Source organism: Rhinoraja longicauda, chromosome 15 (assembly GCF_053455715.1).
Source record: "Rhinoraja longicauda isolate Sanriku21f chromosome 15, sRhiLon1.1, whole genome shotgun sequence".
NCBI lineage: Eukaryota > Metazoa > Chordata > Chondrichthyes > Rajiformes > Arhynchobatidae > Rhinoraja > Rhinoraja longicauda.
Window position 1 is genome coordinate 30604584 of NC_135967.1, and position 16569 is coordinate 30621152.

At 44.8% G+C, this 16569-nt stretch overlaps 1 protein-coding gene across 1 annotated transcript in view; it reads right to left on the reverse strand.

The window, feature by feature from the left end:
• The window catches only part of sash3 (SAM and SH3 domain containing 3), a 48914-nt gene that overhangs the window by 11871 nt on the left and 20474 nt on the right, over positions 1-16569 (reverse strand). Inside the window, exons 2-5 of the mRNA XM_078411982.1 lie at positions 7646-7744; positions 6418-6564; positions 4358-4496; positions 2196-2353 (exon numbers count right to left, since the gene is read on the reverse strand). Coding sequence (XP_078268108.1) covers positions 2196-2353; positions 4358-4496; positions 6418-6564; positions 7646-7744 — 543 coding nt within the window. The remainder of the gene's footprint in view (positions 1-2195; positions 2354-4357; positions 4497-6417; positions 6565-7645; positions 7745-16569) is intronic.

Here is a 16569-nt window from a genome sequence, read left to right on the forward strand (position 1 = left end):
ACTCATCCACTGATTATTTATTTTCCATGTTGTAATCTTTCCATGGATTCATTTCTGCACACAAGGCTGCATTATTTTATTACCAAAATAATAATGCTGTTCTGAGGTGGGTGGGCATGGAATTGTTGTGTGTTCTGTACAGGGCCAATCATTGCATTTGTGCTCAGTTCTAGGAATGTTTAGAGAAAGAGATTGCTCTATGATATCAGAAGATTAATTGTATGAGAAAAAGAAAAAAATCAGCTCTAGGTAAAGGAGACTCCTCAAGATAAAGGAGAGGTACAAGGAGAGGTCCTAAAGGAATTGGGATTAAAAACTTGATGGGTAGAAATATAATCTATAAAGACGTACAGGTATGTAGGTTAATTGACTGGGTAAAATGTAAAAATTGTCCCTAGTGGGTGTAGGATAGTGTTAATGTGCGGGGATCGCTGGGTGGGCTGAAAATGCCTGTTTCCCCGCTGTATATATATTATATGATATGATATGATAATGGGAGGCATTTACACAGGAGATGGTTCTGGTTACGGTCTGTATACTGCCGCAGGGAACGGACGGGATATGGAAATTGAAAACAGTGTTGTATGGATGACCAAAAGCGGGACAGTAAAATAGAGCAGAAGAAAAGAACAAATGCAAGGTGCCAATTTGCATGCATTGAGAGAGCTTGTGAAAATACAAGCAGCAAACAAAAATAAATCACAAATATTTTAATATGAATATGCGACAGAAAATGAGTTGTTAAAAGGGAGGTGGGGCCAACCAGCGATCAAAGGAAATATACATGGAGGCAGAAGACATAGTGAAGGTTTAAATGACACATCACACTTCACCAAGGAAGAACATGCTGCTGGAGTCTCAGCAAAGGATGATGTGATTTAGATTCTGAATGAGCTAAAGGACATAAAGAAGAGACTGTAGAAAGGTTAGTTGCACTTAAAATGGATAAACTACTTTGTCCAGATGGGATTCATCCAAGGTCACTGAGGAAAAGAAATTGCAGAAACCCTGGCCATAAGATGACTATAAACCGAGGGCTGGTGTCAGAGGGAGGGATTATTTCAAGTACTACACCTTAGTTGAAAAAAAGGGAATAGGTATAAAGCTAATAACTGCAGGTCATCAGTTTAATCTCAAGAAAGAGAAAGTTCTCAAAACAGTAATCATAGACAAAATTATAATCATGTGGAGAAGTGTGGATTGAATAGATAAAGCCAACATACATTTTGTAAAAGATAAATTGCGTCAAACTAACTTGATTTTTTAATTGAATTTATAGTCAGGATCAATGAAGGAAATACCTGTTGGTATTGCCAAAGATTTTTGCCAAAGATTTTTTGGTATGATGTGATCCAATAGGTTGGTCATTAAGGTTGAATATCATGGAATAAAAAGCAGCATGGATTGAAAATTGGGAAACCATTAGGAAACAATGGTAATCAAAGATAGAAACCTTTAAGTTATAGTAAATTGTAAAGAGATTAGGAATAGATTTCAAGATGATATGGACATTGGTGTCCATACCATATGATATTGATATTGGTATTGGTGAATGAAATTTAATGCTGATAACTGTGAAGTGTTGTATTTTGGTGGGATGAATTGGAAGGTACTTCCAATTCTTTGGTCTTTGGTCTTTGGTCTTTGCTACCAACATCTGATGTTACAGGAGATACAATGTGATCTCCCAAACCTGAAAATCTCCTCCCATAGCTGTGTCACCTCTTGTGGGTGCTAATAGAGTTTCTGCTCATCAGATCTTTCAATACTCCTGATCAACCTATTGTATCAGGGTCTTGGTGGAGCTTACTATTAATCTGTCAGACCTGCTGGAGCTACTGTGGGAATCTGTTGGAAAGATTGCACAATTTTGATATTGTGGCGTATATGTGATATTAATACTCAAGGAAAGGAAAGCTATGGTACATAAACAGTTCATTGTTCAGAACTTTGCTTGTGCAATAAGGAAACCTTTCAGTTTATTTTTGGCTTTAACTCAGTTTTGCTAAGTAGTATTTTTATTAAATTAATATGAAGTCAAGCACTAACTGAATACCAAAAAGACCTCAATTTGCATAAAGGCTTTCCATCATCTATACTAACCATGAACACAGCTTTTTCTCCTGCATTATGATTTCAGTGAACAATGTACTCTTGAGTATCAATCCATAGGAGGCAACAAACCAATGTCTTACCTTAAGTTTTAAAGATTCAACATCATATGGACTTGGGATGAAATCCGTATGGACCCTTGCCCGGCCACAGAAAGGCCCAAGGTATGGGGGTGGGAGGTTCTCTAATTGGACACTGTCTCTACTGCTGACTTCAGAATATGAGGAAAATGGATCTCCACCTGGTAAACATAGAACATTGATCGTGCTAGAAATTGTCAAACTACAATCACTGTACATCAGTGCTTTGACAGCTCCTTCCTTCTACAGGGTCATGGCCAACAATCCATTGTTTCCCAGACATGTCTCCTCGTGGAATATTCTCTCTTTGGCCTCCAGTCTCATCCCATTCCCTTAACCTGAGCTGCCTGCTTCTACTTCCTTCAAAAAACTTGCAAAATTGCCTGGTACAATTTCATTTCAATCCATGCTATGTTCTACAGAATATGTTTATTTCCATTGTATACGTTTTGTCTCCCATTGTTCAGTGGTTCTTAATCAACTTCCATGGTTATTCTGAAACTCTCTGCCACTATAACGGTTTAGAGTCACAGTGAGCCACAGCATGGAAACAGGTTCTTTGGGCAACTGAGTCTACATCAGCCATCAAACTACCAATTACTCTAATCCTGCCCCAACCCATTTTCTCCTCACATACCTCTGTAAGGTGCTGCCAAAGGTGACTGAATGTGTCAAGTGGTCAAACTGCAATATATGCCCATTGGACACAAAACACTCCTATACAAACTAATTTTTTGCACAACAAACATAATGCCAGGCTTGACAGAAAGATGAACGGTTGAGGCAATACAACTGTTGATGACATCTGAGCACCTGGGGTATTTGGGCTGAATTACTTCCTACCTTTTAATGCATGATTTTCTTGAATGTTAATGTTAAGGTCATTGGAAGTATTTATTCTTTCAATGATTGCAGAGTGGGAAAAAGTCCTACAATTTCACGATTGAATTTAGCTTTTTCAAACAAAAAGCAATTTTAACAACTAGAATTTGGACAAATTCTAAATCATATTTCAAAATACAGTGTACTTAATGTAGATTTATGAGTTGGGAGAAATCTTTACAAGAAAGCTACAAAGTTAAAATATTGTTGTTTCACTTTTCACAGATGATGCGTGACCTGGTAGGTTTTACAGACTCTGCAGATTTTTTTTAATTTTCAAAGCCACACAATAGTCTTCTACGTTTTTTGTATTCTTGGACACTGGTAAATTGTACTGATGGAATGAAATATACCTGATCATGATTATCTGTATGGTCAGCACTTGTGAAATTATATATCTCATTAGTTCTTAATAGGTGTTCTTACTCTTTTTACCTTTGAATGGATTTCAGCGGGTATATGGGGTGAGAGGATGGTTTGATGGAAACATAAAATACAAGAATTCCTCTCAGATCATAAATCTGCAGGGAGATCCACCCCTGGATCAAGTTGTCATATGACTAGATATCAGCCATGATGTACATCTCAAAACTAAAGTGCTGAAGCATAACTCTCTCTGAGAAAATATCTCGGGCATATGAAACATATCTATGAAGCAAGTCAAGGCAGAACTGGGGATTAGTTCAAAACTCCAAATCTATCTGTGCCTGGCCTGTTTCTCAAAAATATCTTTGGAAATGCTTCCATTCAGTAAGCTGAGGTGATCTGTACATTCAAAGATAAGTAAAGGAAATTCTGTTGGGACATTTATTGGATATAAATAGGGAAGAATTCCTGAAGGAAGTTCATTACACCTGCTTCAAATATTGGAACACAAAAGTATTGAAGTGAAAAGAGAGCACAGGCTTTCAATGAAGTTCATGGTAGTATTGCAAGGCAAGGATTAAATGAGGCAAATTATCTTCATTGTTTGAACCTCAACTTTAATTAAAATCACATAAATATTTGCCAGCTCCTATTTTAAATTTTATCAGTGGAAAAAATTGTAATATTTAGAATGCAACTACAACTACGTGCTTTTATTGTTGGACTGTGGGTGACTGAATTTCGTCCAATTTGGATGACAAATAAAGCTATCTTGAATCTTGAATCTTGAACAATATGTCATTTTAGGGACCTTTCAGTATGACTGCCGTGTTCATTTCTAAACACATTCAAATGTAATTTGTTTTCACATTCCCATGGATCTCATATCTCATTGTGCTGCTAACTATGGTACTTACCGCTTGATGTCCTTCTGCTGAGTGGACTGTGGACGTACTCTTCTGATTCACTGGCTGAGTATGACCTGTCCCCTAGTCTTAGGTACATGAGATCATCAGGTGTCATTGGAGACATGGGGCTTTCTTCTCCACTTTCACTCTGAAGGAAGAAGTTGGCAATAGGTCAATATGAGCCACAACTTGTATTGGACTGCCAATTGAATGGCCAATCTTGATATATTTTCTTACAGTTGAATCAAGAGTCCACTTCCAAGTTTCCATCACTGCCTATAACTGTCAATACATTTCCTGACTACAGTTCACTGAATTGTTGATCACTCTTTGTATTACAGAATCTTTAACTGGTTTCAACCCAGCCCCCGATCTTCTGTCAGCTCTTGCCTTGAAGTACAACTGCTGAGATTCATGTGATGACCTGCATTGAATTACAGAATAAATGATTTCATGGTGAGATTGTTTATTTTGGGGGGAAAGATGAAAAATAGAAATAGTTGAATTCTAATGAATTAGATTTTGCTTCTGTTTAAACCATTGTCAACTATCATTTTGAAGTGGAATGCTTCATTACAGTACCTGTAATACTTGTGTGATAATGTACATAAACTGAAGGAGTTCACCGACAGACACAACTTTATCTTCCCTCTTCTCTATCTAAACAAAATGCAAGTCAGACATGTCTGGCTGAAAGTTACCCTGTCTGTAGGCCTCCCTCATTCAGATCACTTACCCTCTCTCATTGTCAATGCAGCATTGACTGTCTTAATTTGTTCTTCCAGAACCAGGGGTCACAGTTTAAGAATAAGGGGTAGGCCATTTAGGACTGAGATGAGAAAAAACATTTTCATCCAGAGTTGTGAATCTGTGCAATTCCCTGCCACAGAAGGCAGTGGAGGTCAATTCTCTGGATGTTTTCAAGAGAGAGTTAGATATAGCTCTTAGGGCTAATGAAATCAAGGGACATGGGGAGAAAGCAGGAACAGGGTACTGATTTTAGATGATTAACCATGATCATATAGAATGGCAGTGCTGGCTCGAAGGGCCGAATGGCCTGCTCCTGCACCTATTTTCTATGTTTCTTCCACTAGCCTGCCCCACTCTGAACTTACAACACTCTTCTTACAAAGGAGCAATCCCAACATCATCATTGCTGTTCTTGTCATTGGGCAAACTGATCTCTTGTTTGCAGAAGTTGAACATCAGCTGTTAAACATATCTTCATCCCTCCTGTGGCATTACCATTAACACACGGCCATTGTCTCCCAGTAACCTATTTCATTTCCACAAGATTTTCCCTGCACTATCTTGAGCTTCCTATTTCCCCAAGCTTGCACAAGCCACTTCTACCTCTCACCTTAATTTCACAGGTAAGACTGCCTGAGAGAACCATTTCTTCAAACTCTCTTTATGCTTCAGAACTAATTTCTTCCAAACGTAGCCAGTTGTTTCCCACTTACTTTTGTGACACCTCTGCTGCTCTACACCACTTTAACCATTTCTGGTTTCATGGTCCCATAAGGTCATAAGGTCATAAGTAATCGGAGTAGAATTAGGCCATTTGGCCCATCAAGTCTACTCCGCCATTCAATCATGGCTGATCTATCTCTCCCTCCTGCCTTCTCCCCATAACCTCTGACACCTGTACTAATCATGAATCTATCTATCTCTGCCTTAAAAATATCCACTGACTTGGCCTCCACAGACTTCTGTGGCAAGAATTCCACTGATTCACCACTCTCTGATGAAAGAAATGTCTCCTTATCTTCCTAAAAGAACATTCTTTAATTCTGAGGCTATGTCCTCTAGTCCTAGACTTTCCCACTAGTGGTCTCAACCAGCTCATCTCTATCATGGCTATCTAATCACTTTGCACCGTAAGAGATTAAATGCAGAAGGTTAAATCTGAAGTTTAAATCTTAAATGCAGAAGTTTAAATACAGGAGTTTAAATCCTTCTCAGAACCACATTTTTTTTCTCCATTTAATGTAAATTCACAATGTAAAAGAATCAGAATCCGTCTGCTGGCATTGTGATGACATGTTGAAATTCTGAAGTGCTCTTACCTTATCTTCTGATAAAGCTTTCACCATCATTTTACCAGACTTCCTATTCATAGTACGTGAAATAACTGCTCGCCATTTCTTTCCAATTTTGCTTCCAGATTTGGTGACCTCTTCTGAGCTGGCTGCTATACCATCACCCATCTCTGCCTGTAAGTGAAACCAAGGTCCAGTCAGTTGGTTGAACTTGTATTCTGATGTAACAGGCAAGCATATAAGACTGAAGCCATTTCAATAGGCATTAAATTACATATTTCTAAGTTGGTCATCAACTATTCTAAAAGATGATTCAATGGGTTTTCATGGGAATGGTTCAACTTCGTATCTAATACTGCAAAGAAAGAAAAAGTTGAATTGATCTGCTAAATGCAGAAAAAAACAGCAAGTCCATACAGACAGGATGATATGTTAAATTGAACGTGAGGAATTAATATTGTCCTGATGATTTGAATAAATCATCGCTTCTTTGACATATTACTATGGGATCAGGTTCATCCACTGATGAGAGCAGATATATTAATGATTCATCTGAAAGGTGGCTCCTGTAACAGTGCAGTCCTCCCTCAGTATACAGTATTAATGGGTTGTCAGAGTAAATGTTTCTATTGAAGTCTCTAGAACAGAGTATAGCCCACAGCATTTTTGTTCAAATGCTACAGAGCGACCACTGAACCATCGACAGATGCCTCATACAACTCACGTTTGTATATAATTTTGCCATAAAATACAATGGCTTAATTGGCAAAACACCAGAACTAAATTAAGGTGTGACCCACAATAAATAGTTTCTTCATGCTGCATTGGCGCTTACTATCACACAAAAAAATCACCATATAGGGTGAGTGAGTCTTTTTCCCAGGGTAGGGGAATCAAGAAATAGAGGGCCTGGTTTTAAGGTGAGAGTGGAAAGATTTTGCAGGAACCTCAAGGGCAACGTATTCATACAGAGGGTGGTAGAAATATAGAATGAGCTGCCGGAGGAAGTCGCAGAAGCAGATGCAATAATGGCATTTAAAAGACATTTGTACAAGTACATGGATAGGAAAGATTTATAGGGATGTGGGACGGGCACAAGCAAATGTTACTATTTTGGGTGGAGCATCCCGGTTAACACGGACAAGGTGAACCTGTTTCATGACTTTAAAAATAACATTGTTATTAGCAATAATCTGCCTCCTCTTTGAAAAAATCCTTCTCACTTTTTCTGCAACAGAGTAATTCACAGACTTACATTTTCAGTTATGATGGGCTCTTGCTCAGTAACCAATGGTGACGATGGTGGCTTTGAGCGCTCAAAGCGTTTGAAGCTGCTTGACCTTTGTAGAGAGAGCTATCAAAATAATTACAAACATTATTGTCATTTTTGTATTAAATAAGTAAACATATAATTCTCGCTGAAAGCTTACAAGATAGAATAGAATAGTTCCTTTATTGTCATTGTAACATGAGCCATGTACAACGAAATTGTAAAATGTCAGCCAGTCAGTGCACCATTCAAACATTTCTAAAAGCTAACAATACATACAAGGTAAAATATTTAAAAAAAGATAAACAACTAAAATAAATATCATGAAAATAGCACGCATAAACACCCAACCCTACATCCTTCTGTCGATTTCACAGTCTCTTATTATGTATCGCCCCTGCGTTCCTTGGCGGCTACATTTAGTGCCTTTATAGCAGTGGGGTAAAAACTATTTTTAAGTCTGTTTGTCCTTGTCCTTGTAGATCTGTACCGTCTGCCTGACGGTAACAGTTCAAACAGGGAGTGTCCGGGGTGGGAAATGTCCTTTATAATACTCTGGGATTTTTTGATGCAGCGGGAACTGTGTAAGTCCTCCAAGGTAAGTAGAGGGCAGCCGACAATCCTCTGGGCGTTGTCAATGGCCCTCTGGAGCGCTTTCCTCTGAGCCGCTGTGCAGCTGGTGTACCATACGCATACACAGTATGTTAGGATGCTCTCAATGTAGCACCGATAAAAGGACAACAGCAGTCTCTGAGTGATGTTATTCTTCCTGAGCACCCTCAGGAAGTGCAGTCTCTGCTGGACCTTTTTCAGCAGCGCAGAGGTGTTCACGCTCCACGTCAGGTCCTCCTCAATATGGATTCCCAGGAAGCGGAAATCCGCCACCCTCTCCACACAGTCCCCTCTGATAGTTAATGGTACCATGTCCGTTTTATTCTTTCTGAAGTCTATTATTATTTCCTTTGTCTTTAAGGTGTTGAGGAGCAGGTTATTTTCTCCACACCACACTGTCAGCTGCTCCGCCTCATCCCGGTAGGCGTACTCGTCCCCCCCGGTGATGAGTCCCACCACCGTAGTGTCATCCGCAAATTTGACAATGGTGTTGCTGTGGTGGGCGGGGGTGCAGTCATGTGTATAGATGGTGTAGAGCAGGGGGCTCAGCACGCAGCCCTGTGGAGAGCCGGTACTGAGGCTGAGGGCCGTGGATGTGTGATGGCCCACTCTGACTCTCTGGCTGCGAGCTGACAGGAAGCTATTTATCCACATACAGGTGGAGTGTGGAAGTCCCAAGTCCCCCAGTTTGTCCACCAGTTTATGGGGAAGGATTGTATTAAAGGCAGAGCTGTAGTCCACAAAGAGCATCCGCACGTAGCTCCCCGGCTGCTCCAGGTGGAACAGTGCAGCATGGAGGGCTGTGGCTATAGCGTCCTCTGTGGATCTATTCGCTCTGTACGCAAACTGGTGGGGGTCAAAGCTTCGGGGCAGGAGTGATGTGATATGACCCCGGACCAGTTTTTCAAAACACTTCATCACCACTGGTGTGAGTGCGACTGGCCGGTAGTCGTTGAGGCTGGAAATGTGGGGTTTTTTGGGCAAGGGGACTATGATTGCGGACTTCAGACAGGATGGAACAGTGGACTGGGCCAGAGACTGGTTGAAAATTCTCGTACAGACTCCAGCCAGCTGGTCAGCGCAGTCCTTCAGCACGCGTCCAGAGACGCCGTCGGGTCCAGTAGCCTTCCTTGGATTGATGGCCCGCAGCGTGCGCCTCACCTCATGCTCCTCTATGTAGAACACACATTGAAACATTTGAAGAAACTGGCAGTTTATTCACACCAGACTTTTGTACCCGCAGGCCCGCAAGCCACTTGGGCCAACTTCAACCCCGAAGTGGTGGACTGGTATGCTGAGGCAGTGTCTGCCAGGCGCTGTGCCTCCGCAAGCTCCTGGAAATCCACCTCGCATTCCACCGCTGAAATTGGGGAAATGGCTGGCCTGGACAGGGCATCAGCAATGGCATTAAGCTTACCCGCGACGTGGCGGACATCCGTGGTAAACTCTGAGATGGCAGTCAGGTGCCGCTGCTGGCGGGCCGACCATGGGTCGGCCACTTTTGAAAAAGCAAAAGTCAATGGCTTGTGGTCAGTAAAGGCCACAAATGGGCGGCCTTCTAGAAAATACCTAAAGTGGTGGACAGCTAAATAGAGAGCCAGAAGCTCTCGGTCAAAGGCGCTATATTTCAGCTCAGCTGGGGTAAGCTGTTGGCTGAAAAACGCATAGGGCTGCCAACTGCCCTCTACGTGCTGTTCCAAAACCCCTCCCACCGCCACGTCTGACGCATCGACCGTCAGGGCCGTGGGGGCGGAGGCGCTTGGGTGGACGAGCATGGTGGCGTCTGCCAGAGCCACTTTAGCTGCCTCAAAGGCCGTCTCAGCGGCCGCGGACCACTCCAACTCGACAGGTTTGCCTGCGAGATACTGGAAGAGCGGATGCATGATCCATGCCGCTGCCGGCACGAACCTGTGATAAAAATTCACCATCCCCACGAACTCCTGCAACCCCATTACTGTGGTGGGACGCGGGAAGGCATGAACAGCCTCCACTTTTTCGGGCAAAGGAGTGGCGCCGGCTGAGGTGATCCGGTGTCCTAAGAAATCAATAGAGGGGAGGCCAAATTGACACTTGGAGGGGTGGATGATGAGCCCGTGGTCTTGAAGCCGCCGGAACACGGTCCGCAAATGGACCAGGTGTTCCTGCTCCGAGCGACTGCCGACCAGGATATCATCCAAATAAATGAAAACAAAAGAAAAATCCCGACCAACATGGTCCATAAGCCGCTGGAAAGCCTGTGCCGCGTTTTTCAAACCGAAAGGCATAGGCAACCATTCGAACAACCCGATCGGAGTGATCGTGGCAGTCTTTGGTATGTCTTCCGGATGCACAGGAATCTGGTGGTAGCCCCGCACCAAATCAATTTTGGAGAATACCGTGGCACCTTCCAGCCTAGACGAGAAGTCCTGGATGTGCGGTATGGGGTAGCGGTCTGCCGTGGTGACGGCGTTACGGCGTCGGTAATCTCCACATGGTCTCCACCCCCCAGATGCTTTGGAGACCATATGCAACGGAGAGGCCCACGGGCTGTCGGACCGACGGACAATGCCCATATGTTCCATCTTCTGAAATTCTTCACGCGCTACCATCAGTTTCTCCGGCGGCAACCTCCGGACCCGAGCGAAAACGGGGGGCCCCTCAGTGGAAATGTAATGGACAACGCCATGCTTTGCAGAAGGGTCTACGAAACGCTGAACGAGCAGCTCCGGAAACTCAGCCAGGACCGCAGCATACGGGTCGGAGGCCGCGACAACGGCCTGGACAGTCGGGCTGGGCGGGGTGGCGGGCGGTGGAGCAGCGGGCTCATCGCTGCTAGCGGAAGATCGAAAGCCTTTACCTCGGACATCGGCTACTAGCGAAAAGGCCCAGAGGAAATCTGCGCCCAGGATCGCCTGACCGACTTCCGCGACGATAAACGACCATTCGTACGTGCGGGTGCCTAAAGACAGAGACATTGTCCGCGTACCATACGTGCGGATGGGGCTACCGTTAACCGCGATGAGGGTAGGCCCTCTCTTACCCGATCGGGCTTCGAGGTCAGTCGGCGGTACAATGCTGACTATGGCTCCCGTGTCGACCAAGAACTCTGTGTCCGTGAATCGATCTCTGACGTAGAGGCGTCGGTTCTGGCCAATCGCAACTGCCTCTATGTATGATCGGCCGAGGCATTTCCCGAGAAGGTGCAAGGTGAGCGGCAGTTGCGAGCTTCTCCACCCCATCGCAGATGATAATGACACCTGCCGCGCTTGTGCGGATCTTTTTGGCGGGGTTTCGGAGAAATGGCGGGAGTTGCGGCGCCATCTTGATGCCGCTGCGGGCTGCCTAATGGTGCCGAGACCCTGTTGATCGAACTGTGTTTTTTCGATTTTGACGCTATGAGCGCATTGGCTTTCTCCGCATATGCCACGGGTCCTTAAAATAACAATCCGTGAGCATAAGCCTAACATCTTCTGGAAGTTGCTCTCGGAATGCCTGCTTGAACATGAGGCAATCCTTGTGCTCACCTGTCAGCGCCAACATTTCGGCCATGAGGGCGGACGGCAGCCGATCTCCGAGATCCGGTAGGTGCATAAGCCTCTCAGCTCGATCATGCCTACTGAATCCGAAGGTTCGAATCATGAGTACCTTCAGCACCTCGTACTTGCCCTCTGCCGGAGGGGAAGTGATGAACTGCATCACCCGCGCGGACGTCTCACTCGGTAGGGCACTGACCAGGTAATAATACTTTGTCTCATCCACCGCGATGTTTCTCAGGTGGAACTGCGCTTCAGCATGGGCAAACCAAAGGTGCGGCTGATGTGCCCAAAACGGAGGAAGATGTACGCTGACCGCGTTTAGCTGCGGTACGCCGGGCGTTAGAACCGAAGAAGGGGCGTCTTGTCCCTCCATGGTAGATGATCGGCTAGATCACGTCGGGGTCACCAATATGGCGAGTCTGGAGGCTTGTTCTTTGTTAAAGAAGTTTATTGCGGCAGCAATATTCAATTACAAAGTATAACAAACGAGATTACAGACAACCATTAACTCAAACTGTTCGCTTCGAAGTTCTCTTCGCACTGACTGGTTTTGGGCGCCAAAAACACCACCTGACCTTGCTGGCCAATCCGAGGGTTCGACTCTCAGGACCAATCCCTATGGTCGCTACACCTTTGACTTTTTAATTGAAATACAGTATTTATAATAATTAACTTATTCTTAATTCCTTTTCCCTTCATGCCAAACCAATACATTTTTCTGTATTCAATACGTTTGTATTATCATCTACATTATTGCTGACAATACTAATTCCCTGTTCTCCCTTTGTCAAGCATTAAATAAATTATTGAAAACAAACATTTAAAAATCCATCAACCCAAAGAGTCTAAAATAGCTGTGACATACTAAAGTTTATAAGAAATTTCTCTCTATACTTCAGTGGAACGGTTAAACAATTATTTTTAAAAACAGGTTAAAATTGTTGTTAATATAATAAGCAGGTGAACACATTGAACTGTCACGTGCCATCATTCCACAATAGAACCTCAGGAGCCAGAATCTTTGATTTATTTATTTTGGAAAAATTACAGCATTATCGTTGAGGTAGTTGAATGAGGATGATATTTTTTGATGAAGTTGCCATTTTGAGGTCCATGCGGAAGATTCAAGAAAGTATTAAGATTTCCCTATGATCTTTGATCACATCATTATGCCATCAGTTCACTTTCGTGTCATCCTTGACTCGATAATAATCTGTCTTTGAATCAGAAGATTGATGCTCTGGCCACAAGACTACAAAATCAGTGCAGTTCTGGGGAGTGCTGCATTGCCATTAAACTGAAGCTTTCCTGCTTCACACAGTGAATAACAAATAGTACATGTCCCCTGGATCTGGCTGTCTGGCTCCTGGATTTTAAAGAGCCTGCAGCGATAATGGATGTAATAGTTGTGATCTTCCAAAAATTCCTTGGATTCTTGAAAGATTCCAGAAGTTTGCAAAACGTGAGGCCTTTACCAAGAAAGGAGGGAGACAAAAAGTGATAGATCCATTGTTTGTGAAAAAAATGCTGGAATGAATAATTAAGGAAACAGTGGCAAGGGGCCCAGTGGGAGGCCACGGAGAACAAAGGGAGAACGCAGAGGGCACGGGGGTAGGGATGTTGCCACCTGTGGCGGAAGGCAGAATATAGGACTGTTTGGTGAACTTTTGTAACTTTGTTGGCGCCAGGAACGTGGCAACACTTGTGTCCCGCCTTGGTGAGATTCGCTCCATGATTTTACCGGGTTGTATGCAAACCAAAGCATTTCACTGTACACTAGGCTCATGTGGCAATAAAATATCATTGAATCATTGAGATACTTGGATGATCACAATGTAATACAGTTTCAACATGATTTTAACAAGAGGAAATTTAGCAACATTTCTCTGTCAGATGATCTTTCAATATTTGATATTCTCTAGCCCAGAGACCTGACTCTTTGAATATTCAAGATTGGAACTGGCACATTTTTGAACCTGAATGGAGTTGTTAAAATCGTTCATTAACGGCCCCAAGTTCCCTGGTCTTCATGTCTTTCTCCACAGTATAAACAGAAGAGAAATGCTCACTGAAGAAGATCCCCATCTCCTCCGGCACCATACAGAGTTGGCTGCTTTGATTTTTGAGAGGTCTTATTCTCTCTTTAGTTACCCTAATGTACATAAAATATCTTAAGATTCTCCTTAATCTTACCTGCCAGAGGCATCACCTGCCCTTCCCCCCCCCTCTGATTTCCTTCCTATGTATGTCCCCCAGGGATGCATTTGATCCAGCTGCCTATTCCTGACCCATGCTCCTTTTTCCTTTTGTTATCCAGGCTTCATTATTCCCTCCTGCCTTACCCTTCACACTAACAGGAACATGCATACCTTGAAATGTGTAAGAAGGAACTGCAGATGCTGGTTTAAATCAAAGATAGACACAAAAAGCTGGAGTAACTCAGTGGGACAGACAGCATCTCTGGAGAGAAGGTCTGAAGAAGGGTCTCGACCCGAAACATCACCCATTCCTTCTCTCCAGATATGCTGCCAGTCCTGCTGAGGTACTCCAGCTTTTTGTGTCTATGCATACCTTGAACTCTCAACATCACACCATTAAAGTAACTTGCATTTATTTTCATACAATTACCTGGAAAATCTATGTTTTTTCAATTTTGACCCACTGCTGCATCATCAGCTGGGCATTGATCTCCACCATTCTATCTCTAACGTTCTCTGACTCCCCACCTCCATCCTCTTCCTAAACCCCACTTCTCGGAACAAGCTGCTGTCCATCCCTTTTGACACACCCCCATTTGTGTCTCAGAAAAGAATTTTGTCTGATTACATCTCAGCACGCAAACTGGGAATTTTGTTTTACACATAGAGTGTAAGCAAGCTACTTTTACTAGTAAGTCGTAAACACAAGAACACAAGTAAATGGGAGCAGGGACATGAAACAGATAATACTGGAAATACTCAGCAGGTCAGGCCTGCTCTGTGGGAAGAAAAAGTGAGACAACATTTCAGGCCATCATCAGAACTGCGAACTGGGCCGGATTAAGCTAGTGAGGGGCCCGTAGCATATGTTATAAAGGGGCCTTAAATATGGGATAAGGCCCCGCGCCCCACGTGACCTCACCCAGCCAGCGGCCACGTGCTCCTGCTCCACCAATGATGGCCACCCGGGCCGGGAGGTGGGTTGCAACCTCCGTTCAGCGAACACACTCGGCTCCGCTCCCCGAACACACTCAGCCCCGCTCCCCGAACACACTAGGCCCCGCTCCCCGAACACACTCGGCCCCGCTCCCCGAACACACTCGGCCCCACTCCCCGAACACACTCGGCCCCGCTCCCCGAACACACTCGGCCCCGCTCCCCGAACACACTCGGCCCCGCTCCCCGAACACACTCGGCCCCGCTCCCCGAACACACCGAGAGGGGGAGAGTGGGAGAGGGGGAGAGGGGGAGAGGGGATGAATTAGGGGAAAGAGGTTTGGAGGAAACGGGGAGAGCGTAATGGAGATGCGCAGGGGGGGGGGGGGGGAGAGTGTGGTGGAGAAGAGGAGGGAGAGTGGGACAGAAGACTGGGAACAAAGGGGGAGGTAGATTGGTGGAAGAGAGGACTGGAACAGTAGCTATTTGGAGGGATGAAAGTCTGGGAGAGGGAAGGGGGATGGGGCAGAGAGGCCCAGTGGAATGGGGAGAAGGAGATAGCCGGAGGAGTGGGGAGAGAAAGAGACTGCAGGAGTGAAGAGAGAGAGAAGGCCGTAGCAAGGAGAGGGAGGGGCGGAGGGGTAGGGAAAGAACAGGCGGGAGGTATGCGGAAAAGTGAGCAGCGGAGGATTCGGGGGAGCATGTGCCAGAGGAGTGGGGAGAGAGCGCCGGAGGAGTCGGGAGAAAGAGGGCCAGAGGAGTGGGAGGGGGTGTGTGATGAGGTGGTGAAAGTGGCCCGGGGACGAGAGAAAAGAGCCGATGAATGAGGAGTGAGAGGGCTGGGATGTGTTGGGAAACTAGACCAATATTCGAGCAATAGACAATAGGTGCAGGAGTAGGCCATTCGGCCCTTCGAGCCACCACCGCCATTCAATGTGATCATGGCTGATCATTCTCAATCAGTACCCCATTCCTGCTTTCTCCCCATACCCCCTGACTCCGCTATCCTTAAGAGCTCTATCCAGCTCTCTCTTGAATGCATTCTGAGAATTGGCCTCCACTGCCTTCTGAGGCAGAGAATTCCACAGATTCACAACTCTCTGACTGAAAAAGTTTTTCCTCATCTCAGTTCTAAATGGCCTACCCCTTATTCTTAAACCGTGGCCCCTTGTTCTGGACTCCCCCAACATTGGGAACATGTTTCCTGCCTCTAACGTGTCCAACCCCTTAATAATCTTATACGTTTCAATAAGATCCCCTCTCATCCTTCTAAATTCCAGCAGAGAAAGCCGGAGGAGTGAGGTGTTTGGGTGAGGCCGGAGGTGTGTGGATTAAGAGGGCCAGAGACAGGGCTGTTGGGCGGTGACGTGCCGGCTGCCCATTGGTCCGTGCAGCCCCGCCGCCAACCCCGCGTTGGCAACACATTCTAACCGCGACGTTGGCAACGCATTCTAACCACGGCGGTTGGGGAGCGGTGCGCGCAACACAGCCTCCCTCAGTGGGATGCCCATTTCAAGCATTTAGCGCAGGGCCCTCGAAAGCACAAGGCCCGTAGCAAATGCTACTTTTGCTACTATGTTCATTCGGCCCTGACTGTGAAGGAGATAAAGGAAGCTTATAAAGCTGCAGGGAGGAGAAAGGAGTAGGA